The sequence below is a fragment of the Cheilinus undulatus genome, linkage group 5 (assembly GCF_018320785.1).
Source record: "Cheilinus undulatus linkage group 5, ASM1832078v1, whole genome shotgun sequence".
NCBI classification, from domain to species: domain Eukaryota; kingdom Metazoa; phylum Chordata; class Actinopteri; order Labriformes; family Labridae; genus Cheilinus; species Cheilinus undulatus.
The window spans coordinates 21309249-21334032 of record NC_054869.1 but is presented as its reverse complement, the minus strand read 5'-3'; the positions used below and the strand labels follow the sequence as shown (position 1 = coordinate 21334032).

The window sequence follows — 24784 nt, the reverse complement described above, 5'->3', positions numbered from 1 at the left end:
GCGGAGGGCATGACGTGACAGGCCAGTATTTCTTTCTTGTGTTACCGAAGCCGTCATTCTTAACGACAATACACAAGCCAGGTCCTTACAAATAATACGACTGTGATTATGGTTGCACGAGTAGAAACCAGCAGTAGCTTCAACGGGCTTGTTTGTTGACGTTAGCCGTTAGCTGTAGCGCTAACGCGATGATGCCTAACTAGTAGATTCGTTGTGTTGTCTCAGTATTTTACTCTGGCGTGGCATATCTTGCAAACGAGTGTCTAACTCCTGTCTAAGTTTGTGCTGTCGTTAATGTTTTGGAAGCCAAAATAAGTCCACACATCCACTATGAATGCGACAGAAGTCGCTCTGCAGGGTAGGTACAAGCAACCGGCTCACACAGACCGGAAGTCTCGTGTGATCTCGTTGTCTCAAGAGAGAAGAGGCAAGAGTCAACTGCCAGCTGGCAATGCCTGCCGCCAACTAGCGGTCAGGGGGTGAAATTACACCACAAACCACCGCACCACCAAAGTGAATAATTAGCTAATTAATTAAATATTGATACTGCATTTTAAAATATCGATACAATATCGCGCCAGGAAGTATCGCGATATTTCAGTGTATTGATTTTTTGTCCCACCCCTAGTAACAGCACAGCCCTATCTCCCAATAGTACAGAATCCTTTAAAAAAATTCCTGGATCCAGACAGTGATCTGGATAAGTCCCAAAATCTTATCAGTTCTTCCTTATTCCATTTCTGACTTTTCCTGAAAATTTCTTGAAAATCCATCCATCCGTCCGCCTCCTTGGCGGAGGTAATAAATCATCAGTAATTGAATCTGTAGGCAACAAATGGCATCCTCGGACTCTGTCCACTATGTCAACAATTTGTTGCATCCCTACTTGGTTGACTGGGTACTAGTCTGCAACAGCTTTTCAGATTTGGGATCACCACCAATGGTCCACGTAAGTCTGCTTCAGAATAACCAGTAAGTCACTCAGACTATGTCCATGCTTTATACAGTTTTGGTGCTGATCCCTGATCCTGAACCCAGTTTATTGAGCAATTGTAATAATGGGAGATATTGTGTTCCAGAAAAAGAAGCATATTTAGTGTGTTGTATCTGACCTCTTTAATGATTAAAGAATGATTCATTACTACGGCGAAACTGTACCCCCTTTTATAAATACTGAAATGCGTCGGGGTTCTTATTCTTCGATAGTCAACAGCATGAGCTCATATAATTGGTTTCTTCTAGGGTAGCCTTATTCCTCAAGGTACCAAACTGACACACTTCACTGAGTTTGTGTTGACAGTGCATAGCGTGTTGTGGTTGCCCTTAATATGCTGACTCTTATTTTGGCAGACAGATTCCTTTGATCGCCCACACGGTCTTAATTAATCTAAACAAGGAGCCTGCATTTGCACGCAGGAGGCAAGGTTCAAACTGTGCTGAATCAGCGCTAGGAGTTTCTTCTAGGTTTGAACAAAACAAAGAAGTTAAATTACTGAGGGCTGAAAATAATCTTTGATGAAGGATTCAGTAGTCGCAAGATGAGCGAAAAGGTAAAAAACTTAGTGAGGAGTAGGGGACAGAGGTGTAGATATGATTGTAAACAGTGTTTTTTCCAGGCAGCAGGATAATGTGTAACTGAGTCTCAGATCACAGTAATTTACTGTGTTCACAAATCATTCACTAGCTCTTTGGAATGGATTTCTCCCCTAAATTTCTCTAAAAGTATTCAGAGACTGCTCTGAATTGTTCATCAATCTTTTCTAAAGAAAAATACATGAGTTTCAGAGATTTGAAAAGTCTGTATGAGAAGGAAAAACAGTTTCCCTCTTATGGTAGCACTTTGTCACAGCCCACCTCCTAAGGCATGCTGGGCTCAGTGTGGGTGCTGCTGTTCCAGTGACCACTAGTATTCACCGGCCTCCATGCCACTTGGTTGCCCTGACGTGAAAATCATCGATGATCTATAAAGGTGGCATTTTCACCTGCTTAATTTAAAAGTATATTTGTAACTTAGCAGTAAGTTATAGCTTAAAAACATTAATGCAGATTTCCCATACAGAAATTTCCTCTACAAATACACAACTCTACAATAACTCGACTTGTCTCACACTTTTAAAAAAACAAGTTCACAAGGTGATTTTAAATAAACAACAGTAAACAACAATTGAAAAATACAAGCTGCAGGTTATATTCAAGGTAAAGGGCAGCTTGAAACAATATAACTGAGAACCAAATTATACAATCAGAGATTAAAAAGAAGTGTTGGCAATTATATATCAGAAAATCATATGAAAAGTTCTTTTAAACTTTCTTTCACATGACTTTAACCCCTTTAATTATTGGTTATTCACCTTGATAAAAGGAACCCTCTGCCTGTCTTGACCTTAATATTTTTGTGTTTTCAGGTGGATGGAGGCATGCTTAGATGAGGAGCTGCCAACTACAACAGAACTAGAGGAGGGACTGAGGAATGGGGTCTATCTTGGCAAACTTTCAAACTTTTTTGCCCCCAAGATGGTGTCAGAGAAAAGGATCTATGACAGAGACCAATCACGCTATAAGGTACCAGTGTTAATTTTGGCAGCTATTTTTAATTTTAGTCTTGGTTTTAGTCTTTAAATTAAATTCATTTTAGTTTTAGTCACATTTTAGTCATTTCTATCCATTTAGTTTTAGTCTAGTTCTAGTCAATGAAAACTAAAAAACATTTTAGTCTAGTTTAGTCCATAAAAAGTCCTCACATTTTAGTCTTTACTTTTAGTCCAAACATTTATTTTCTTGCCTGAATCTGGTACCAAATCATGTTGGTGTGTTCTCTGCACCCTGCCAAACCTGCGGTCCCTGCTTTCTACAGCTGAGAGGCAGAATAGATACAGCTTACCCACAGTGGAGAAATATCACAAATTTTGGAAGTCTGAAGAAAAATGAATTACGTTTTAGTCTAGTTTTAGTCATCTTGATGAGAACTAAACTTAGTTTTTGTCAGTTTTAGTCATTACAGATCTATTTTTGTTAGTCTTAGTCTAGTTTTTGTCATGGATAAAAAGGCTGTCGGCCAACATTTTAATCATAGTTTTAGTCAATGAAAATAACACTGTAAGGGAGAAACTTCTTTTATCCTCATGGTGTTTGTTAAGACCTTTGCTGCACAGTTTGTTTTCACCAGCCTGCATCATAGCAGATTTGAAGGTCGTTTCCAGATGTACCAGGCATTTCCTAATGGTTTATGTTGTGTCACACAGGAAAGGGAGAAACAAGGCAGCCATGTGTTTGAGCCACACTGTAACCATGACCTGTTTTGCAGTGATAGTAAAGTACAAAAAAACTTTAATTTGTGCTCATCTCAGCATCTTATCATAGTATCATAGGTGGTGATAAGTTTTGTAAGTCAAAATATTCGCAGTGCTGAATTACTTGCACACACCAAAATACCCCTCAAGTAGCTGTAATAAGTGTTACAGCATTTGTCTGAGACATGATTAAATGGCCTTACTTCTTTGTGCCTCTTTTTTTCTCTTCAGAGCAGAGGGCTGCACTTCAGACACACAGACAACACAGTGCAGTGGCTCAGAGCCATGGAGTCAGTAGGTCTCCCTAAGGTAAGGGGCTATCACTACAGTCAGTCATGCAGACAAACAAGTCCTATTTTGTGAATTTGTTTACAAATATATACAGTATTCAGACCCAGTTATGTATGGTTTCAGTGTGGTCATACCTTGTGGAAGGACTGTTAATTCATAACTAGGTTTTGCCCATGAATCAGTGGGGTGGCTGTCCCAGGGATATTTTGTTTTACCCCTGAACTTGTCAAAGTCTGATGGGCAGTTTTCAGTCAGAACATTGCAGACTGCCTTTGTTGACTTGCCATTTTTAAGTACAGATATGGAGGAAACTATATAGAAATCAGAAGAAAGTAATCAGACAATGCCTGGCCAGGACAAAAGTATGAAAGAGTAAGAAAAGAGACAGGTGAAGATGAAGTGAAAAGTTTTTCCTGGAAAAGTTTTTTTTAACCATTGCCAAGAGCACTGACTTGAAGCAATATCCTGCTACTGCACAATGATTTTGGCCAAACATTAAATACATGAATTTCCAAATGCATGTACGGCTAGAATAGGGATTGTCAGTAAGAGTCAGCTGTTACTGTTTGTATCTGTTAACAGAGACTTCAGACTGCAGTGCATTTCATACACTTACAAGGCTTAAATACAGTGCAACAACAAAACACAATAATGGAACCTCTGATGACCAAGATCAAATGTCCCATTTTGTTTTATGCCTAAGTTTAGGCAGTGTGTTAGTGTGTGAATTTAAAGCTCTGATATGCAGAGGTATTGTAGAGGAATACATATTGATGATACCAGGAAAACAACCTTTCATTGAGACAGAGAGATGAATGATATGTATGATGAAGACTTGTCAAGTGTACAGCCAGGATACAGTCAACAGGTCATGGAAGTGACATTTGACATTTTAAGACTGTTTTCCAGGACTGAAGATGGTTTGGTAAAGGCATGTGCTTAGAATACCATCTCAAATAAAGTAATGTTAAAACAGTAATGGATTTCATAGTTATCATCAGACTACCTTATGAACAAGGACCCTTTAATCTGCTACAGTCTGAACTTGATCTTCATGCTAAAAACTACAAAAAACTTTTCTTTCTACTTAATAAACCAAGACATTAGCTTTTATGATGTATTTAGATTTTAACTGGTCATATTGCTATTCTTAGAGAACCAGTTTAAAGTGAATTATACAATAACTTATCACAATTCTTAAAATATGTTGCTTGTAAAAATGTGTTTGATAAAGCCCATTTGCATAGTAAACATGTACATGAACCATCTTCAGCCTCGATCTCAGCCAGGCAAACTCCAGATCAGCTTGTATGAATCTTGTAAATACAGTTGCAAGAAAAAGTATGTGAACCCTTTGGGATTTCTTGGATTCTGCATAAATTGGTCATAAAATGTGTTCTGATCTTCATCTAAGTCACAACAATAGACAAACATAGTCTGCTTAAACTAATACCATACAAAAAATGATGTGTTTCCATGATTTTATTGAACAAAACATGTAAACATTCACAGTGCAGGGTGGAAAAAGTATGTGAACCCCTAGGCTAATGACTGGTTGACCCTCCTTCGGCAGCAATAACCAACAATAACAACAATAAGCCATTCTGTTGTTGATTTACTTCTATGCTTTGGGTCGTTGTCCTGTTGCATCACCCATCCTCTGCTGAGCTTCAGTTGGCGGACAGATGGTCTTAGGTTTTCCTGCAAAATGTCTTGATAAACTTGGTAATTCATTTTTCCGTTAATGACAGCAATCCGTCCAGGCCCTGAGGCAGCGAAGCAGCCCCAAATCATGATGGCCCCACCACCCTATTTCACATTTGGAGGTTTTAATGTTGGTGTGCTGTGCCTTTTTTTCTCCACACATAGCGTTGTGTGTTCCTTCCAAACAAGTCAATTTTGGTTTCATCTGTCCACAGAATATTTTGCCAGTAGTACTGTGGAACATCCAAGTGCTCTTTTACAAACTTCGAATATGCAGCAATGTTTATTTTGGACAGCAGTGGCTTCCTCTGTGGTGTCCTCCCATGAACTCCCTTCTTGTTTAATGTTTTACTTATTGTAGATTTGTCAACACAAATGTTAGCATGTGCCAGAGGCTTTTGTAAGTCTTTAGCTGACACTCTAGGATTCTTCTTCACCTCATTGAGCATTCTGTGCTGTGCTCTTGCAGTCATCTTTACGGGACGACCACGCCTAGGGAGAGCAGCAACAGTGCTGAACTTTCTCCATTTGTAGACAGTCTGTCTGACCGTGGACACATGAACATCAAGGCTTTTAGAGATACGTTTGTAACCCTTTCCAGCTTCATGCAAGTCAAAAATTCTTGATCGTAGGTCTTCTGAGAGCTCTTTTGTGCCAGGCATGGTTCACATCAGGCAATGCTTCTTGAGAACAGCAAATTCAAAACTGGTATGTGTTTTTTATAGGGCAGGGCAGCTTTAACCAACACATCCAATCTCATCACATTGATTGGACTCCAGGTTGGCTGACTCCGGGCTCCAATTAGCTCTTGAAGAAGTCATTAGCCTAGGGGTTCACATACTTTTTCCACCCTGCACTGTGAATGTTTACATGTTTTGTTCAATAAAATCATGGAAACATATCATTTTTTGTATGGTATTAGTTTAAGCAGACTATGTTTGTCTATTGTTGTGACTTAGATGAAGATCAGAACACATTTTATGACCAATTTATGCAGAAATCTAAGAAATCCCAAAGCGTTTACATCCTTTTTCTTGCAACTGTAAACTGTGAAGTGACTTTGCCAAGCCGATGAATCACTTGAGCATTTTTGGGAGGCTTAATTTTGGGTTGAATTACATGTTGGGCAAAGACATTGGCATGAGGAGAAGGAGACAGTTATTCATTCATTTATTTAACCTTTATTTAATCAGCTACTCCCTTGAGATTAGGATCGCTTTTTTGAGGGAGACCAGGCAGAACGCCATTTACAATTATAGTGAAATTAAGTTTTCACTGTTTTTCTACTCCTTAAAGTGGTATGTTCTTTATTGCAAAGTGCAGTTTCATCATGATTACACTACATGATAGGCCCATTGAGACATAATAGGGAGATCCAGTTCAAGTATAAAAAATACTGAATATATGGGAGGTCTTGGCTTTGTTGTGGTAATTTGCCTGTGTTTGCATGATTATATTCTTCAGTTACAAAAAGCACAGCAACTAATCCTCAAATTTAACTGTAACATATAAACTGTTAACCAGGTTTAAATTCAGTGGTGAGGCAGTTCCCAAAAAAGAGCATCATCCTCACTCCATATATCATGAGATGACACGAAAGGCTTCACTGATGTGCTGCTTGAGAAATCAACAGGAGGTTGATGCCACCTTTTTCAGTTGCTAAAGCCTACTAACCCATAGGATCACCTATAACAATAATTTCATTGGCAGTATTTAAGAATAGACTTTTCTATTTTTTGCAATAATCCAAACTTTATAATTTCTCTAACTACACTAAGTAACTTTAAAAACGCACATTGTAAAATTTGCTAGAATTGTCATGAGATGTACTCAGGTGCTTCAAACAACTTCTCAGACACACAATATACCTTTTTTCTGCATGACTGATTGTGCCTTTTCTCAACCACAGACCAATTCATGAGAGTTGTACTCACAAGTGTATAAACTGGGTAGGTGAGTGAAATATTGGGATGGGATAAATTGTTGACTAAAAACGTGTAGGTGCGCACAGCTCTTCAGGAGGAATGGCAGGCGATCCCACAGAGACAGATTAATGGCCTCATAACATCTATGCCTCAGAGAGTGGCAGATTTGGTGCGAGCAAGTGGAAGTCATACCAGATATTGAAATTTGGACTTGTAAGAATGGGTGGTACTGTCAACTTTTTATTGCATGATTGAATAAACTGTTTCCTTGATTCCTGATTTTTGTGTGTATGTCTCCCACAAGATGTGTGCAATAAGAACAATAACTATAATTTGAAATATAGTTCATGAATTACAAGTAATATATTCATGAATTTCAATGTGCGTTTTTAAAGTTACTTAGTTTATTAGCTCCATTGTGTCATAATGATGTCATGAACCAGGATGTTATGAGCCTAATTAAAAGTGAAGAGAATTAACAACATCTTTAGCCTGTGTCAGACTGGGATCAGTGTTTTACAAACTGACTTCTCTAAAACTGATACATAAGACATACTGATGAGATGCCAAACTTTTGCACTGAATTAATCTCCCAATGATGCCTGTTTTTAAAATACCAGGACTACAAAAGCTGTGCCATAAGCTGAGATAGGAGGCACAGAGCTCCAGTAGTAAAATGTAATGCACTGCAGTCGAAAAGCTCAGGAATAAATTCTACCTCTGTGGTGAGCTATGATTCCAGTGCCTTGTGTTGATTCAGCTCGGTGGGCCTGAAAATTATGAGCCTCACAAGGTTGTGTTTATTGTTGTGGGGTTACCTCACATTTTTTACAAGTGTTCCTGTCATTATATCTTCTTGTTGTAATGTCTCTGGGTCATGCAGCTTTTGTTTAAAACTTTTGTAAAAATTGTACCTCACTGAAAACTAGAAATTTCTGACATAGAAAAATAATAAACAATAAATATCTGATGTGTTTTTTCCTTTCAGATTTTCTATCCTGAAACAACAGATGTATATGATCGTAAGAACATGCCTAAGGTGGTTTACTGCATACATGCACTGAGGTAAGAATTCATTTTCACACTTCTGTCAAACTCCAAGGTTAGACCTGTGTAGGGTACTTTTAAGATTAGCGTAGTACTTGATCTCTTTGCAGTTCTTTTTCATGCTGGCATCAGGAATATTCGTTGTTTGTGTGGGTAGTCAGATTCCGTGGGCATGTAGGATGGGTAGTATGAGAGTTGGCACTACCTGGAGCTTGCATGTAATAGCCAGGGTCTGTTGAAAGTGGTGATGTTGTTAGGCTGTGATTGTTAGTAAGATAAAGACAGTCTTCGTGTTGGTAGGGAGGACTCCTAGCATGGAGGGGGTGGCTCTGGGACGCTGTGAGACTGGTCAGACAAAACACCTGTGAGGGCAGTCCCAACTTGACAACCCCAGTGAAATCCTGGCGGTTGCTGCATATCAATGTGCGTACAGTAGATGGGTTGGGGGGCCTTTGAATGGGAACTAAGGGCCATGTGGCCCTCTGTGTCTTATTTGTAGGGCATAGGTACATAATTGAGATTTTAAGGGTGTAAGTGTTTTTTGTTTATTTCTACTTCCACGTCTTTGTATTACTTTGTGGGCTTCTAACATGGCCTCTGTTGTGCCAATCTAAGTCAACCTCCAATTTATGTGTCAGGAACAGTAATCACCCTTAGTGATATAAAACAGGGACTGGAAAATACTATTCAGGGAGAACACAGAGGTTTTTATGATTTAGCTTAAGTAGGCCAAGGTTATATTATGCAGCACCATGTGTTTAACAGTAGGCAGCAATGTGGAAAGTTCACATGCTCTCAGTGTTTGACTTGCTTGCTGAAACATCTTGTAGACATAGGCTGATTTGATTTTCACTTATTGGTTTTGGTCTCAACTTAAATGGCTAAAGATGAGCATAGCTGTTATGTAATAAGACTTGTGTCAAACTCTATTCAATATGTAAGCAGGGGCTTTTTTATACGAATTATACGGGGGTTTTCAGTGCTTAACTGTTAATTCAGAGTCTCACCACAAAGTTCACTCTCATCATGGCCTGGGGGTCAGTGATACATGTGATAACACATAAAAAGAAACGTTTGTGGTCTTACAGCTAAGTGAGAGGGTCCTTACTTTAGACATTGAGATTACTTTGAATGAACTGAAGGGGCAGTTTTATCTATCTGCCCCAGCCAGTCAACCGAACACAGATTTGGGGAGTGGCTGTGTGGGCTGCTGGGATTGTTTTCTCTCTTGTAGTGTTTTGGTCAGGTCCTGAGAGAATTGGTTTCCTTCCCTGCTTATGCACACACGTGCTCTTCCTTCCTGCTAGTCCAGCTTTAGTCCCACAAGGACCCAACAAATACTCTACTTCCCTCGGTACAAACACATGCAGATATGGAGGCACAGCGACAGATGCTCTAGCAAATATATTGTGTTGGAAAATTAAAATGGAAGACGAGTTATGATGAAAGAAGATAATTTAAAAACCCTTAAGACAATGTGGTGGAGAGACAGAGCTAGATGTGCTTTCTGATAGGAAACCATGAAAATTGAATAGGTGGGTTCCACAGTCTGTAAAGAAGTTTCTCTCAGCTAGACGGTGAAATGTCTGTAACCCCTGTGGCTCCTAATTGGTCACCCATGTTATTTCCAGTCAGCTGTTACTGTGTTTGTGTTTGAGTCAGCTGCATGCATGTTAAAATATTTGATAAGCACAGTTTAGATAGTTGTCTGAAGGACAGAGTGCATTTCATGTTTACACACTGAGACCAAAGGACCGACTAACTCGCCACTACTACTGCACTGCTTCTTTCACTGCTGTGTTTGTGCCCGACATGCCCCAGATATCTATAATTCATTACCACTTATCAAGTACCAGCAGGAAGATGAAAGTTTTATGAAGTTTCCAGCCACCTGCCTGTTGAATTCAATGCATGGTGGTGGACTGAGCCTGCTAGTTGACTCCAATGGTGGTTGCCATCATGTGAGGCAACACTCCCCCCCTGTGGTGCAAGCGTGACACAGGAAAAGAAATGCCATAAGAGCAATGAAAAAGAAAACCTATGCATAAATGTATTTCTATGGCAGTCATTAGAGTAACAGAATTCAAAAGGTTTTAGGGATTTCTTTTTCTTATCTGGTATGTTTTTTTTCAGCTTGTACTTGTACAAACTGGGCATCGCACCACAGATCCAGGATCTGCTGGGGAAAGTGGCCTTTACAGGTAAGACCAGTGGTCATCAGCTTCTTTTGATAACAAAGCATGAAAAACAAGTTAAGTAAAAATTCTGGGCCTTTTTAAATAAGGTGAAAAACAAAGACCTTCTCTTTGATTGCTTTTTAAAATGAAGGGTAAATGCCTCAGGGCTTTTTAAAACACTAATCTGTTCAACTAATGCACATGTTACATTGTAATGAGATGATTTTTGTGTGCAAGTGTTGTATACACTTTTCTAAAAGGTATATTATTGAAAATAATGAAAGAATGTAATCCTGTGCTTTCAAGCATGTAGAGTTTAATAAGGATTTGATTGTATGTTTTCTCATTAATTTAAATGCTTGAATCATGCAACATCTCAATTCATCAAAGCATCCCCTCTAGTTATTTACGTAAAACTGAGTGGGAAAGTCAAACTACTAAGCTTCTGATTGTGAAATTGTTTTCTATTGGTCCTCCAGTAGCTCAGGAGGAGTTTGCCTGGGCCCCCTAAAAACCCAGTTTCAAAAAATTTTGATTCATGTATTTAATTTAGAAATAGTGTGTTAAGAGCATTTTTCATGACTTCTATAGATAAATTAAACCTGAGAAATATTAAAGATAACGGGGTTGACGACTGCTTTTTGCATGCAGTTTTCACGGTGAGCATGTTGATGGACATGTTTTATACACAACATTTAAAGAGGAGTTCAGTTCTTCGTGGTCTCAAATGTTTTCTCAGTGCTGCATCTGATTATTTGAAAATATCATCTGAATGAAATGAAAACTCCAAATACTGTTGATTTGATTTGAGAATCATGATTTTCAGTCATTTATGCCAAACAGCTGATTAAAAAAAAGAAATTGAGTTTTATTTCCTGCAGTATTTTCTGAGTCCTTTTCTCTTTAAGACAATGCAGCATCACAACTTTCACTGTCATCTTTTTCATTTGTGCTCCAGAGGAAGAGATCAGTAACATGAGGAGTGAGCTAGAGAAATATGGCATTCAAATGCCAGCTTTTAGTAAAATTGGGGGAATCCTGGCCAATGAGCTGTCAGTGGATGAAGCTGCCTGTAAGTCCTCCAACCTTTAAACTAACTCTAAGCCCTCAATCCTTGATAATATACATTTGATCATTTTGTATTGTGTTATATACATTTTCCCCATACTGAAAGGTTTGCATGCACTCTGCCATTGTTTAGTACATGCTGCTGTGATTGCCATCAATGAGGCTGTTGACAAAGGTCAGGCATCTGTGACAATGGGAGCCCTCATTAATCCTAATGCGATGCTGAGGAACATACAGGAAGCTTTGGCCCAAGACTACCAGGACACATTGAGCCAGGCGAAGGCTCGTAAGCAGAATCAGTCTTCAGGCAGGGTGAGAAACCTTACAAACACCCAGTTTACAGCTTGTGTTTCCATTTTTTTTTAATAATTATTCTTTTATCAGTGTGTAGCATGCTTTATTAGATCCTGTGTTTTTAAAGGATTTAAATGTTTCCCTTGCTTTGCTTTTCATTTCTTTCCCTCTTAGGTTTTATTTTTTTTTTTTTGTACTATGGATATTAAGATGTGTCTGACTACTATAATGCCTGCAGAGATATCATCACTAAGGTCTGAAAGAGGACATTCTGCTTAGTTTCACTTTGGTGCAGCCAGCACATTCCAGTGGCTGCAGTGTCAGCTGTACTTCACCAAACATGAACCCTCCACCTCCCAATAGCTTTACAAATACTGTACATACAGAAACCATCCATTTACCCCTTGAACCACATATGTGACATACTGAATATCCAGCTTCATCAGTATAAGCAATGAGTAAATAAACATGTCTATGTATAAAATTTGAGCCCTGAATGATTATTCACCTTTCCTCAACTTAGCGCTCCTCGATTGCAACTGAAGAAAGAGATGTTTATGAGGAGCTGCTGACTCAGCAGGAGATCCAGGGCTGCATTGATTTTGTGAACAGTAAGGATTTTCCTTCCATACGTGACCCTTAACCTTCTTTTTTCCCCAGAAATTATGTATTTTTGATATGCAATGTTGGTAATATGAGCATTAAAAGGTTGATTTGGAAACTTGTCTAAAAGACTTAAAGTAAAATACATTAGCCCTGACACTGTCTTTTTTTTCTCCCCAGTCCAGGAAGCAGTCAGGCAGGTGAATGAAGCTGTGTCAAATCAAGATGAGGCTGCTCTGTTGGCTGCACTCAGGCTTGAAGCTCTAGCCCTGCTGGGTGTTCAGGAGTCAAACAGTTGCTGGTACCTGGAACATTTTACCACCTACTGCCAACATAAATCCAAGGTATAGTGAGCTGGAACTTTTTAATCTGAATTCAGGGCCCCAAGTTGCAGAACAACTTAGGGGTACTTTCTAAGCAGCTGCCAAGAGTATATAATAAGCCTGTAATGAAAAAAACATAAAGACATAACTCTTGAAACATAAACTTAGCACCAAAAATAAGGCAATTTGTGTTTGGTAGATTATTTCTTTGTTGTAACAATGTTTCTTGGCATATTTTTCATGGGCACAACCCACATACTCAGCTCTGCTGCTCATCCCACAAATGCATGTTCCTTACAATTGTGACACCACTTAAAAGGGAAATAAACAGGCTTTCCAACGGTATAAGATTTATTGCTAAGAAACATTGTTACAACAAAGAAATAATCTAATAAACACAAATTTCCTTACTTTTTGTGCTAAATTAAATGATACAAAGAAAATTGTAAACTAGAAATACGTGAAACACTCCTTAGGGGCTTGTGAAGCAAAACTGTTTTTCTCTAACCTGACTTTTTTTAAGCTTGGCTTTAAATGCAGATGCTGATGAAGGACTGAGGCTGTAGTTTTGTGCTGTTTTCACTAATCTGATAAAGATGAGTGGCTGAAAGAAAATAACCCTAACATAATTTCTGACTTTTATCTCCTTGCTCCTGAATTAAACACCCAGGAAAAGGTCTCAGTGTCTTTTCTGATCTTTCTGCTGTAGGATGAAGGGAGGGCCGTGATGGTGGACAAAGAGGAGATTCAGAGAGTCGTCAGCTCTTGTAATGACTTTGCTGAAGCAGAAAAACGAAGTAAGTGTATCCGTCACTAATACCTACCTTATGATTAATCCCCGGTTAGTTTAAGGTCTTATCTGTTCCTGTCTCATGCTTCTCAAAAGCACAAATGAAATCTAAATAATATTATAGTTTATTTTTGGAAGTTGGTTCTTTACTAGTATTCCTAAATCTATGGCTATCAGCATGACTATGTGTGATGACTTTCTTGTCTAGAACTTGATGCAGTTGCAGCAATCAATACAGCCATACGTCTTGGGAATGCCACGGAGACAGTGGAGGAGCTGATGAACCCTGAGGCACAACTTCCAATTGTCTATCAGACTGCTGCCAACCTCTATCAGGCTGAACTCTTCAGTTTGCAGCTACAAGGGGGGCGGGTGAGACATTGCATTTGAAAATTTGACATGTAGACCCATGTACAGGGTTCTTGGAGATATCAGGGACATCGATGCTGCACACTTGCTGAGTTTAATGTTGCTTCATGTGTGTCATTTTGTTTTTTTTATTAGTCTGGCTTGAGCCATGAAGAGCTGAGCGTAGCTGTGGAGATGCTTTCAGCTGTAGCAGTGCTGAATGAGGTGCTGGATACCAAAGACCCTCAGGCTGTGATTGAACAACTGACAGACTCTCCTCTGGGCTTCACCAACATGGACCAAGACAACCTCAACAGGTAAGATGGCTGCAGGACTGATGTATGTGGCTTTATGAGAAGCGAAAAAGCAGTTCTGATAGTTTAGAGTTAAATTAAAATTTTCATTTAAATTTCTATTGCCAAAATTTTTGTAAACACTGATATTTCTTTCTTTGTTGGCACAACCATGGCACTTTTACAAACCAAATCAGATACTTTGCCATCACCAAGCTGACAGTATTGGTTTATTGTAGGCCCTGATTTTTTGCTTCTTCAATGGTTCTCTCCCTCAGGTATGCTGACACTCTTATCAAAGAACGAGAAGAGGCTCTTGCCAAAGGCCAAGAGTTTCTCACCTGGAATGACGTTCAAAAATGCATCGACACAGTCAATGTGCAGGTCCATGAGGAGCATGAACGTAAGAAAAACTCATTAAGGAAATCAAGAATGCAGTTTGAACCTTTGAGAATGTTTTTTATTAGGTATATTTCAGCAATGAAGAGTTAAAATAAAACACATAATGCATAAAAATGGTTCTTGCCTTTTCTTGTAGGCATAATAGCTATAGCGGAGATCAATGAGGCACTGAGCTCAGGTGATCATCAGCAGACTCTTGCAGCACTGCTCCTCCCCACAGCCAAGTTAACAGGGGTGAACCCAGCCACGGCCAAACACTACCATGATGTCCTTCAACACATCAAGGAACTCCTCTGCCAGGTATCATGACTTCAGCTATAGTTCATTTTTATACATGTGTGGAAAAAGTGCAAGTTTAGAACAGAATTTGAGGTTCTTTTGTGACTTCAACAGCAGCTTTGCATACCTGAAATGGCTCTATATTACATGTGTTATTACAAATCTAAAATCATAATAACTTTCACATCTGTGTATTGTCATGTGTAACTAAAGGAGAAAATGTACCAACAAATAATATTTTTATTGCATTCATTCTTGATTGTTAAAGCCAAAGAGAACAGATGTTTGGTTTTGTTTTGGAGTTAACAGTGATTGCCTTATTACCCTGGTAAATTCAGTGTCCAGCTTGTTCCTGTTTTTTTTTTTTTTTTTTTTTTTTTAATTTGTTGGTGTGTTCTTTCCTGCTGGTTCTTAGCAATTGTCCTGCATGGAGATACTTTCTCTGGTTGCACAAAATTAGTCTCACACCCTAACAGTTGGCCTCTGAGGTGCCCCGTGGAGTGATATGAATTGTAGATCTGAGGCTGCCGTCTTGGAAATGAGAACACACAGGAAAGGGTCCAGACAACTATGGAAACAGCAGAGACACACTGCTACTCTGTAGTATCCATACAGTCTGTCGTCCCCATACAAAAACAGGCGGACATAGTGGGCGATATGCAGGACGCCACTTGGCAAGAAACACACCACAAAGATGATGAAAACCAGGGTGCTGACCCTGATGAATGGTTTCCAGTCACAACGAGATTGCCCCAGGTGGTAAACCACTGATACATGGGCAAAGATGCAGATCAGGAAGGGCACGATGAATCCCGTAAAAACCAGCATCAGCCGGTACGGCACCAGAGGGGAGTGGGATTTTTCTTCTAGAGGAAGTACATCATGGCAGGAGGTGACCCCGAGCTGGGTGATGTGGTAGCTCTGCCTGACCAGGAGCTCAGGCACGATAGCTGCTACGAAGAGGAACCATACAACAAAGCACGTCCACACTGCCAGAGGGGTTTTGGCTAGCCTTCTGTACAGAAATGGTCTGACCACAGCAAGGTAGCGTCGCATACTGATGCATGCTATAGTTTGAGCTGAACAGTAAATATTGCCATAAAACAGCGCTGTGATAAGCCGACAGGAGATCTCCCCAAATATCCAGTTATTTCTGTTGAAATGGTAATGAACCCGCAGTGTCAGGGAGAGCAGAAGCAGCAGGTCAGATAAGGCCAGGTTGAGGTAGAGAACTACTGTGGACAAGGACTTAGCTCTGAGTCTGAGGAAGGCCAAAATGTAAGCGTTTGAGGGGATGCCCACCAGCATTGCTAGGATGTAAGATAAAGGTATGACCCAGGTGCTGAGCACTCCATTGGTAAAAGCTGCTACCGGGTCCTCTGGGCTCACATCCAGCTCAGGGTCTGTGCTGGGATAGTACAACTGGTATGTGTGGTTCAGCTGGTCCGTCCTACCCTTAAAAGTTTTTGGTTCAACAACAGATGAATTGATTTTAGTCCTGGTTCTGGTTTTGTTTCTGTGTCCTACAAAGGAGAGTAGAAGTAGAAGAACTTTAACTTTAAACAAACTCAAGTTTTCAGATAGTGGTACATTTAAAACTACATAAAAGTATCAAACAGACAAAATAGCTCCAATTCATGTTTGTTGTTTCCCGGTTTGTTGTTGTGTAGCACTGAAAATTTTGTCCATGTGTCTCCTCTTTTCAAAAGCAGACACAAAAGACAACTAAGAATGAGTAGGATATCAATTATCTGATTTCCAGTATGTTCTTTCTGTTGTACATTAGTATATTTATAGTTTTACAAAAAAAAAGGCTGTTACTTAACCGTTATTTAAGAAATTGGACCATTACCACTACCAAAATATGAGTCCAAAAATGGCGTAAAAAAAAGCTCATATTATCCTGCAGTTAACTGTGTTATTGTTTAAATACACTTACCATCATACTGGAGGGCCTGCACTGCTGTCAAGCAAATGAGAAGTCCTGGCACAAGGTCGACCATATCCCTCCACTTCTGTATCCCAGGTTGTGTAGAAGTCTTCTATTTTCACCTCTCACCATGTTGCCTTTTCTCGGTAAACGTTGAACCTCTCCTTTGGTGAGATTTGCTGTTTTGCATCTTTGCAGAATAACAGTGTAGAACTGATAACGATGTGAACTAAAGCTCAGCTTCCCGCTTCTGTTTGTGGGACACTTGTGTGTTTGCATGGAGCACTGAACACATTTCCTGTCCAGGCCTGAAGGCTGAATTCCCCTCCGCCTGCGTCAGTAACTTCCCACTGACTCACTGGGGAGGGAACCGCTTAAAAGTTGATCAACAGCTGCACATCGTCTACAAATTACATTTAGTTTTGCAACCAATAGTGTTTTTATAGTTATATTTGTTTTGATGGGATTTACATATTGCATTTATTTAAGATAGAGAATGTTGTTAGTCATAGGCTGTGGAGTTGAGCACCTCTAGCCGGACTCCAGTGTACAGCAGTTGATTAATGGGGCTGCAGTATTGGGGCTGTATATTGTGTTTTCAAATGGTGTGGCTCATTTAACAAACAAAACAAGAAAGGTTCTTCTTTTTCTGTCATGCAGGTCAAAATTCAATGGTTTGATTCCAGCTTCACAACTGTAGATTTTTGAATTTATTCCATTACTATACCTGTGAGCTAAAGTGACTTTCCACACTCTTACTCCATCATGAGTTTGCTGGGAAATCATCAGTCTGATGCAAATATAAACAAAAAGTCTGCTTTTAGTCCACTCAGTGAGTTTTAATGGCAGCCGCCTTCCTGTTGGCGCTGTGGTTACAGAAACACCCGAGTCCCCTCCGGAGGTCTCTAAAATTAGCCTGAGAATAAAACACTTTCAGCCTGTAAAAACATTCTTTGTGGTTGTTGTGAAGTTTTATTGTTATTGTGTGCTTGTTTATTTTTTTTTTTGGTACACGCTGGTTGATCGAGTGGGGCTGAGGATATGTTTGTAGTCTAACTATTGACAGCAGTTTCTTTTCCATAGAGCTTTCCACTGGACACAGAGGAAACGGTACCATCTATTATTTGCTGTTGATTGAATAGCACAAGCTTGTGTTGTGTTAGTTCCTAAAAAGTAGTCCTGCTGGTGATCAAAATAATTCATAAAATCTCCATAATCCTAACTCGATGAACAACAAACCATGATCTTACCATTGACTTTTGACTCAAATTACTCTAAATATCAGGTTAGGATTGTGAACACTTCATTGTGTTTCTTATTCTAGTTTAGTCTCCAAGAAAAGAAGTGACCTTGTGCTTTATCTGATTGTAGACTTCTGGAGATGAGTCTGCAGTACTGTGGCTGGACCAAATCCAAGAGGGCATTCACACAGCCAACCAGGATGAAGAGGAGGCTCTCACATGTATGTAGCTGAAGTTTAGAGTCACTCAGACAAATCAAAACTAGCACATCAAAAGTTAAAACAGATCCTGTTGTTCACATCAAGTGCAAGATGGCATATTCAGTTATTATCATAAGATAAAGAAAAGATGCAGCAGACTCATGACTGTTATAATGAATCGTTATTTGAGCTATAGCTACATTGACACTCCCTAGAGCACTGGAGTTGTGGTAAGGCACCCTTAAGTAGAAAGTTAATGGTGTTCCAGCAAAAATTCAAAGTTAAAGGGTAACACAACCCCAAAATTGATACCTCCATTTGACTATAGATTTTCATAAGGCAGGTAAATCCATGTTGTCGGAGTTTTTCTTTAATTCTTTAGTGATACAAAATGACATTCAGAATGGTTTTCTTCAGATGCAGATGCATACCACATCCCCATCTTTCTTTCATAGCAAATAAATTCTGTTTTTCTCTGTCACCTTGAAGTCCGGCATGTTTTATTTATGGGTATTTGATTTTGAAATCAAGCCACTAAATTGAACATTTTGCATATTAGACACACTATAACATGTAGTTTTTAAAAATATTTCTTAAACTTTGTGTTTTTATACTGTTACATAGAAAGCTCTTTTTAATTAGGGAAAGAAATGTTTTGTTTTTGCTTTGTTCTTTTTAATCAGTTTTTTAGTGATAGCTTTAATTACCGTTTCTTTAATGACACTTTAGTTTTTACTGTTAATTTAGTGTTTCTCTTCTGTTTTTAGATCACTTCACTTTGTCACTTTTGTTAACTTTGGCAGTGGCTGGAGCAGTTGATGTTATCAACAGGACGGTGGCAGAGGGAGAATCTCAGAATACGCTGCAGGCTTTACAAGTTCCCAGTGCAGGACTCAGAGCGGTGCTCTCTGAATGTGCTGACACATACCAGGCTGAGCTGCAACAGAGGCAAACAGCCAGTGCCACTGAAGGTAACTAAACTTACTGCACAGGTGTCTTTGGAAAATAAGTTCTGTGTTCAAGAAACACCTCACAGAAAAACATTCACTGTTTCTGAAGGATCCTTTTCCTTTTTCATCTAGGCAGCACTGAAAGCGTGTGGGTTAAACACAACATCAAGGACAGATATGACTACTACTATAACCTGGAGACTGGAAAGGGCACCTGGGAGGAGCCTGAAGGATTTGAACACAATTGTGGTCATCTCAGTAAAGAGGAAATCCAGGTATCCACTCCTGCACTGAACAGTTTAATTATTCCAATGTATCAGTTTGTATTCATAGATGGATGGATACTTAGTGATAATCAAATTCAGTGTGACACAGTGTTTGATATGGCAATATTCCCTCTGCACTGACATTTAGTATAAACTGTTTAAACTCTATTTTCCCTTAGGGTGTTGTCAGCAGTGTGACTGCAGAATATAACAGGGAACAGTTGTGGTTGGCCAATGAGTCCTTGGTGACCCAGCTGCAGGCAAGGATCAGAGGTTACCTAGTCAGGGAAAAGCATCGCCAGAGGATGGAGTATCTACATCAACAAGAGCCGCATGTTGTGAAATTGCAGGTAAGATATTTCTCAATTTTGAAGTTGAGAGGTGACATTGTCAAAAATAAGACCAAGTTCAGTGGCACCCTGATGTGTAAGGCATCAGTAGATCGCAGCTACAATAATTCAGATTGGCGTACAAAGTGTGTTAATTAAATGTGTAATGACTGTTTATTTGTTTAAATCATTACTGAAGGAAATCTGAAAACTGAAAAGTAGATAAAACATTGTAGCAAAGACAACTTCTCTGTAGTACATTATAGTAAAAGTAATAATAATGATAATAATAATAATAATAATAATAATAATAATACCTTGAATTTATATAGCGCCTTTCAAGAAACCCAAGGGCGCTTTACAGGAACACATATACATGGACAAACTATGTGAGGGGTAGGATGAGTGTAAGGGGTGGTTTAGTGAAGACTGTAGGCTGTCACATAATGTTTGTGTGTGTGTTTTTCTTCTTTGCAGGCTTGCTGGAAAGGCTACAAACAGAGGAAAATGTACAAAGACAGGATGAATTTGCTTCAAAACAACGTTGATTCTATTGTTAAGGTAATAATTTGACTTCCTTTTTAAAGCAAACAAGGAAAGTCCTCAAAACAGGGTGTTTTTGGAATTCTTAAAAGTATTAAAAGATGATAAATCAGTTTTATCAAAATCAAGGCTTTTAAGATTATTAAAAAGTCCTGAACAGAAGAACATTAGGTAGAATTTGGTGTTTTTTTATGGTTATGTAAACTGAATTTAGGCTTTTAAATGCTTTGAAATGAAAATTCTTTGGTGACACATTTTTGTCTTACTATTGGCAGAAAACATTTTTGTAACTGTGTTGCCGTAAGGGGTGAGAAGCTGAAAATATGATAGTCCTATAAGATATAAGAGGAGGGTCTTAGAAAAGGTCTTAAAAGTATTAAATTAATTATATATTTTCTGTATAAACCCTATAAAACCTAAACCTTAAAAATGACACTTATAAAAATGACATTTTTTAAATAGCAGCTCTATTTTCCACATCTGGGAGTCTTGAGCTAAAACCAACTTAGGCTTGATAACTTGGGTTTTAAGCACTTCAAGATTAATCTACATGTACTTAACACTGAAAACAGATACCATATTGAACATCTGAATACCAAACTTGTCTTTTTAGATCCAGGCTGTGGTGAAAATGTGGAAAGCCAAGCGTAAATACAATCAGAGGTTGCAGTTTTTCAAAGATCATGTGAGTAACTCTTAAATCAGTCAAATCGCTGTGTAGATTCGTCCATGTTTCTGTTGTTTGGTCCTTGTAATGTGAGACCCACTTTAATCTTTTTTTAGGAAAAGGACATAGTAAAAATCCAGGCTTTCCTGAAGGCCAACAAAGCCAGAGATGACTACAGAACTCTCAGTAAGTCAAAAAGAAATTTACAAGCCTGCCTTTTTTTAAATTCAGTTATACTTACAGTCATGGATGAAAGTATTGGCACCCCTGATTTTTTTTCCAGAAAATACACAATTTCTCCCAGAAATGGTTGCAATTACAAATGTTTTTTGTATACACATGTTTATTTCCTTTATGTGCATTGGAACAACACAAAAAAACAGAAGAAAAAAGCCAAAATTTACATAATTTTACACAAAACTCAAGAAATGGGCCAGACAAAACTAATGGCACCCTTTTAAAACTTTGGGTAAATCATTTTATTTCAAGCATGTGATGCTCATTTAAACTCACCTGTGGCAATAACAGGTGCTGGCAACATAGAAATCCCACCTGAAGCCAGTTAGAATGTATAAAAGTTGACTCAACCTTTGTGTTGTGTGCCTGTGTGTGTCACACCAAGCATGGAGAAGAGAAAGAAGAGCCGAGAATTGTCTGAGGACTTAAGAAACAAAATTGTGGAAAAATATGAACAATCTCAAAGTTACAAGACCATCTCCAGAGATCTTGAAATTTCTTTTTCCACTGTACATAATATAATCAAGAAGTTTATGACCTATGGAACTGTGGCTAATCTCCCTGGACGCGGACGGAAGAGAAAATTTGACAGAAGAATGCAATGCAGGATAGTTGGAATGGTGGATAAACATCCTCAGTCAACTTCCACACATATTCAGGCTGTCCTGCAGACTCAGGGTGCGGAAGTGTCAGCTCGGACCATTCATCGTCATTTGGATGAGATGAAGCGCTATGGCAGGAGACTGAGGAAAACCCCACTGCTGACAAAGAGACATAAAAAAAACTGGAGTTTGCAAAAATGTACCCGAGTAAGACTCAGTCCTTCTGGGAGAACATTTTGTGGACATATGAGACTAAGGTAGAGCTTTTTGGAAAAGCACGTCATTCCACTGTTTACAGAAAATGGAATGAGGCCTACAAAGAAAAGAACACAGTACCTACAGTCAAACATGGTGGAGGTTCAAGGATATTTTTGGGTTGTTTTGCTGCCTCTGGCACTGGGTGCCTTGACTGTGTGCAAGGAATCATGAAATCTGGAGACTATCAAGAGATTTTAGGCCGCAGTTTAGGGCCTAGTGTTAAAAAGCTGGGTCTGCTGGGTCAGAGGTCATGGGTGTTCCAGCAGGACAGTGACCCCAAACATGCCTCAAAGAGCACCAAGAAATGGTTGGAGACAAAGTGCTGGAGAGTTCTGAAGTGGCCAGCAATGATTCCAGATCTAAATCCCATTGAACACCTATGGAGAGATCTCAAAATTGCTGTTGCAAGAAGGCGCTCCTCAAATCTGAGAGACCTGGAGCAGTTTGCAAAAGAGAGTGGTCCAAATTTCCAGTTGAGAGGTGTAAGAAGCTTGTTGATGGTTATAGGAAGTGATTGGTTTCAGTTATTTTTTCCCAAGGCTGTGCAACCAAATATTAAGTTTAGTGTGCTAACAATTTTGTCCATCCTATTTTTTGACTTTGCGTAAAATTATGTCAATTTTGGCCTTTTACTTCTGTTTTTTTTGTGTGTTGTTCCAATGCACATAAAGGAAATAAACATGTACCAAAAACATTTGTAATTGCAACCATTTCTGGGAGAAATTGTGTGTTTTCTAAAAAAAATTTCAGGGGTGCGAATACTTTCGTCCATGACTGTACATCTTAATGTGAGGCTAGAATATGTCTTGTTATAACCCCATAACATTTGTCAAGAAAACATTGTCTAATTAGTGTTTGTAGGTTTTAAAACTACACTGTTGTCGTGAGCCAGTCATTTTTTAACTTATGTGACTGTCATGTAATTCATAAAAAGCCATCAAGAAGTGTCTGGTTTTCAATTTGTCTTTTCACATTTTCTCCTTAGTAAATATGTGAAACTTGCTTATTTACACATTTTTATTTTTATTCTATTGTGACATGATTTTAAGATTTTTATACAGCTATAGAGGGGTGAAGTACTTTTGCAGAATCAAATATTTGTTGGTAAATTTCAGCTGGGGCCAAGGATCCTCCTCTGTCAGTGGTGCGCAAGTTTGTCCACTTGTTGGAGCAGAGCTCTCTGGACCTTCAGGAGGAACAGGAAGTGACACGGCTCAGGGAAGAAGTGGTCACCAATATTCGCTCCAACCAGCAGATGGAGAAAGACTTGAACCTGATGGACATTAAGATCGGACTTCTGGTGAAGAACAGAATCACTTTGCAGGTTTGCATAACCTTGTTTTTATGCAACAAGGAAAGAAAAGCATCATGTGTAGTAGTGTCATGATGGTTGACAAAAATCATAGCCTGTAATGGCTCAGGGTTTGGTCATAGGTACCTAATGACTGTGATTAAGTACCTGTGATTATATATTGCCCTGTCTAGTTTTGCTGGGCTAATGATGTGGTGTTTGTTTCTTTGTAAAGGATGTCGTGTCCCATAATAAGAAAATGAAGACCATGAAAAAAGCAAGTAAAGATAACTTGGCTGCAGGAGAGAGACTGGGTATAAAGGGCCTAAATAAAGGGAAAAGAAGGAAACTGGAGGCCTATCAACACCTCTTCTACCTGCTACAGGTGATTCACCATCTCTTCTCCAACTTAAAATCCAACTTAAATCCTCTTAACTTAACCGCTCCTTCTCTCTTCCCTATTTAGACCAATCCACCCTACCTGGCCAAGCTAATCTTCCAGATGCCACAAAACAAGTCGACTAAGTTTATGGACACTGTGATCTTCACCTTGTACAACTACGCCTCTAACCAGAGAGAAGAATACCTGCTGCTCAAGCTCTTTAAGACGGCTCTGGAGGAGGAAATCAAGTCAGACCTGAAGCCTTGTTTGCACTTTTGTCTTATTGTTGTCTTTGAAATAACTCATCACTTTTTCATGCTACTGTGTGTCACAGCTCTAAGGTGGACCAGATCCAGGACATAGTGACAGGGAACCCAACAGTCATCAAGATGGTGGTGAGCTTCAACAGAGGTGCACGAGGCCACAACACACTGAGGCAGCTGCTGGCCACTGTGGTCAAAGACATCATTGAGGACAAGAGTCTTGGCATCAACACCAACCCAGTGGATGTTTACAAAGCCTGGGTGAATCAGCTGGAGACGGCCACTGGAGAGGCCAGGTAGGAAAAAGTCCTGTGGTCAAAAATAATGCATAGGGGGTAAAAAGAACAAGAACACGAAAGACAAGGAAACTAGAGAAAATCTTTGGACTTTATCTTGAATGAGATAAATAAATAACTAGATAAGATGCTCGCTGTTCACTGTTCCACTTCAGTGAATGAGTCCTTTTAGTTTCCTTTTAGTAGAGTTCTTTACCACATGAAAAAAATCTGCTGTATATTAAACATTTAATCTCACAGAAATGTGTCCTTCTCTTGCTGCTGTTATCCCACAGTAAGCTGCCTTATGAAGTGACCCCTGAGCAGGCCATGTCACATGAGGAAGTACGCAACAGGCTGGAGGCATCAAGTCTGTCGCTGCGGGCAGCCACAGATAAGGTCTTGAACTCCATTGTGTCCTCACTGGATAACATCCCGTAAGTCTCTGGACCTGTTGAGTGTCAATGTCCGCCTCTCCTTTGTGCTCTCTGTGACAGTCTGTTTGTCATTAGCATG

At 39.2% G+C, this 24784-nt stretch overlaps 2 protein-coding genes across 2 annotated transcripts in view; one reads left to right on the top strand and one right to left on the bottom strand.

Annotated features, from left to right (window-relative positions):
- Positions 1 to 24784, top strand: part of iqgap2 (IQ motif containing GTPase activating protein 2) — a 45349-nt gene that overhangs the window by 10285 nt on the left and 10280 nt on the right. The window contains exons 3-27 of the mRNA XM_041787272.1: positions 2406 to 2562; positions 3522 to 3599; positions 8199 to 8275; positions 10391 to 10458; positions 11393 to 11506; positions 11636 to 11814; positions 12320 to 12407; positions 12580 to 12743; positions 13432 to 13519; positions 13721 to 13884; positions 14017 to 14177; positions 14432 to 14556; positions 14692 to 14855; positions 18136 to 18226; positions 19009 to 19176; positions 19288 to 19430; positions 19601 to 19771; positions 20228 to 20311; positions 20907 to 20978; positions 21077 to 21146; positions 23173 to 23381; positions 23584 to 23733; positions 23815 to 23978; positions 24065 to 24289; positions 24565 to 24705. Coding sequence (XP_041643206.1) covers positions 2406 to 2562; positions 3522 to 3599; positions 8199 to 8275; positions 10391 to 10458; positions 11393 to 11506; positions 11636 to 11814; positions 12320 to 12407; positions 12580 to 12743; positions 13432 to 13519; positions 13721 to 13884; positions 14017 to 14177; positions 14432 to 14556; positions 14692 to 14855; positions 18136 to 18226; positions 19009 to 19176; positions 19288 to 19430; positions 19601 to 19771; positions 20228 to 20311; positions 20907 to 20978; positions 21077 to 21146; positions 23173 to 23381; positions 23584 to 23733; positions 23815 to 23978; positions 24065 to 24289; positions 24565 to 24705 — 3315 coding nt within the window. The remainder of the gene's footprint in view (positions 1 to 2405; positions 2563 to 3521; positions 3600 to 8198; positions 8276 to 10390; positions 10459 to 11392; positions 11507 to 11635; positions 11815 to 12319; positions 12408 to 12579; positions 12744 to 13431; positions 13520 to 13720; positions 13885 to 14016; positions 14178 to 14431; positions 14557 to 14691; positions 14856 to 18135; positions 18227 to 19008; positions 19177 to 19287; positions 19431 to 19600; positions 19772 to 20227; positions 20312 to 20906; positions 20979 to 21076; positions 21147 to 23172; positions 23382 to 23583; positions 23734 to 23814; positions 23979 to 24064; positions 24290 to 24564; positions 24706 to 24784) is intronic.
- Positions 14864 to 17100, bottom strand: f2rl2 (coagulation factor II (thrombin) receptor-like 2). Its single transcript, XM_041787273.1, has 2 exons — positions 16774 to 17100; positions 14864 to 16357 (listed from the first exon to the last, which is right to left on the bottom strand). The coding sequence occupies exons 1-2, from the start codon at positions 16835 to 16837 to the stop codon at positions 15297 to 15299; spliced, it is 1125 nt and encodes a 374-aa protein (XP_041643207.1). The 5' UTR covers positions 16838 to 17100; the 3' UTR covers positions 14864 to 15296.

Coding starts and splice junctions, on each gene's coding strand:
- f2rl2 (XM_041787273.1), bottom strand. CDS start 16,837: ATGGTCGACCTTGTGCCAGGACTTCTCATTTGCTTGACAGCAGTGCAG. Junction 16,358..16,773: donor GCAGGCCCTCCAGTATGATG/GTAAGTGTATTT, acceptor TCTCCTTTGTAG/GACACAGAAACAAAACCAGA.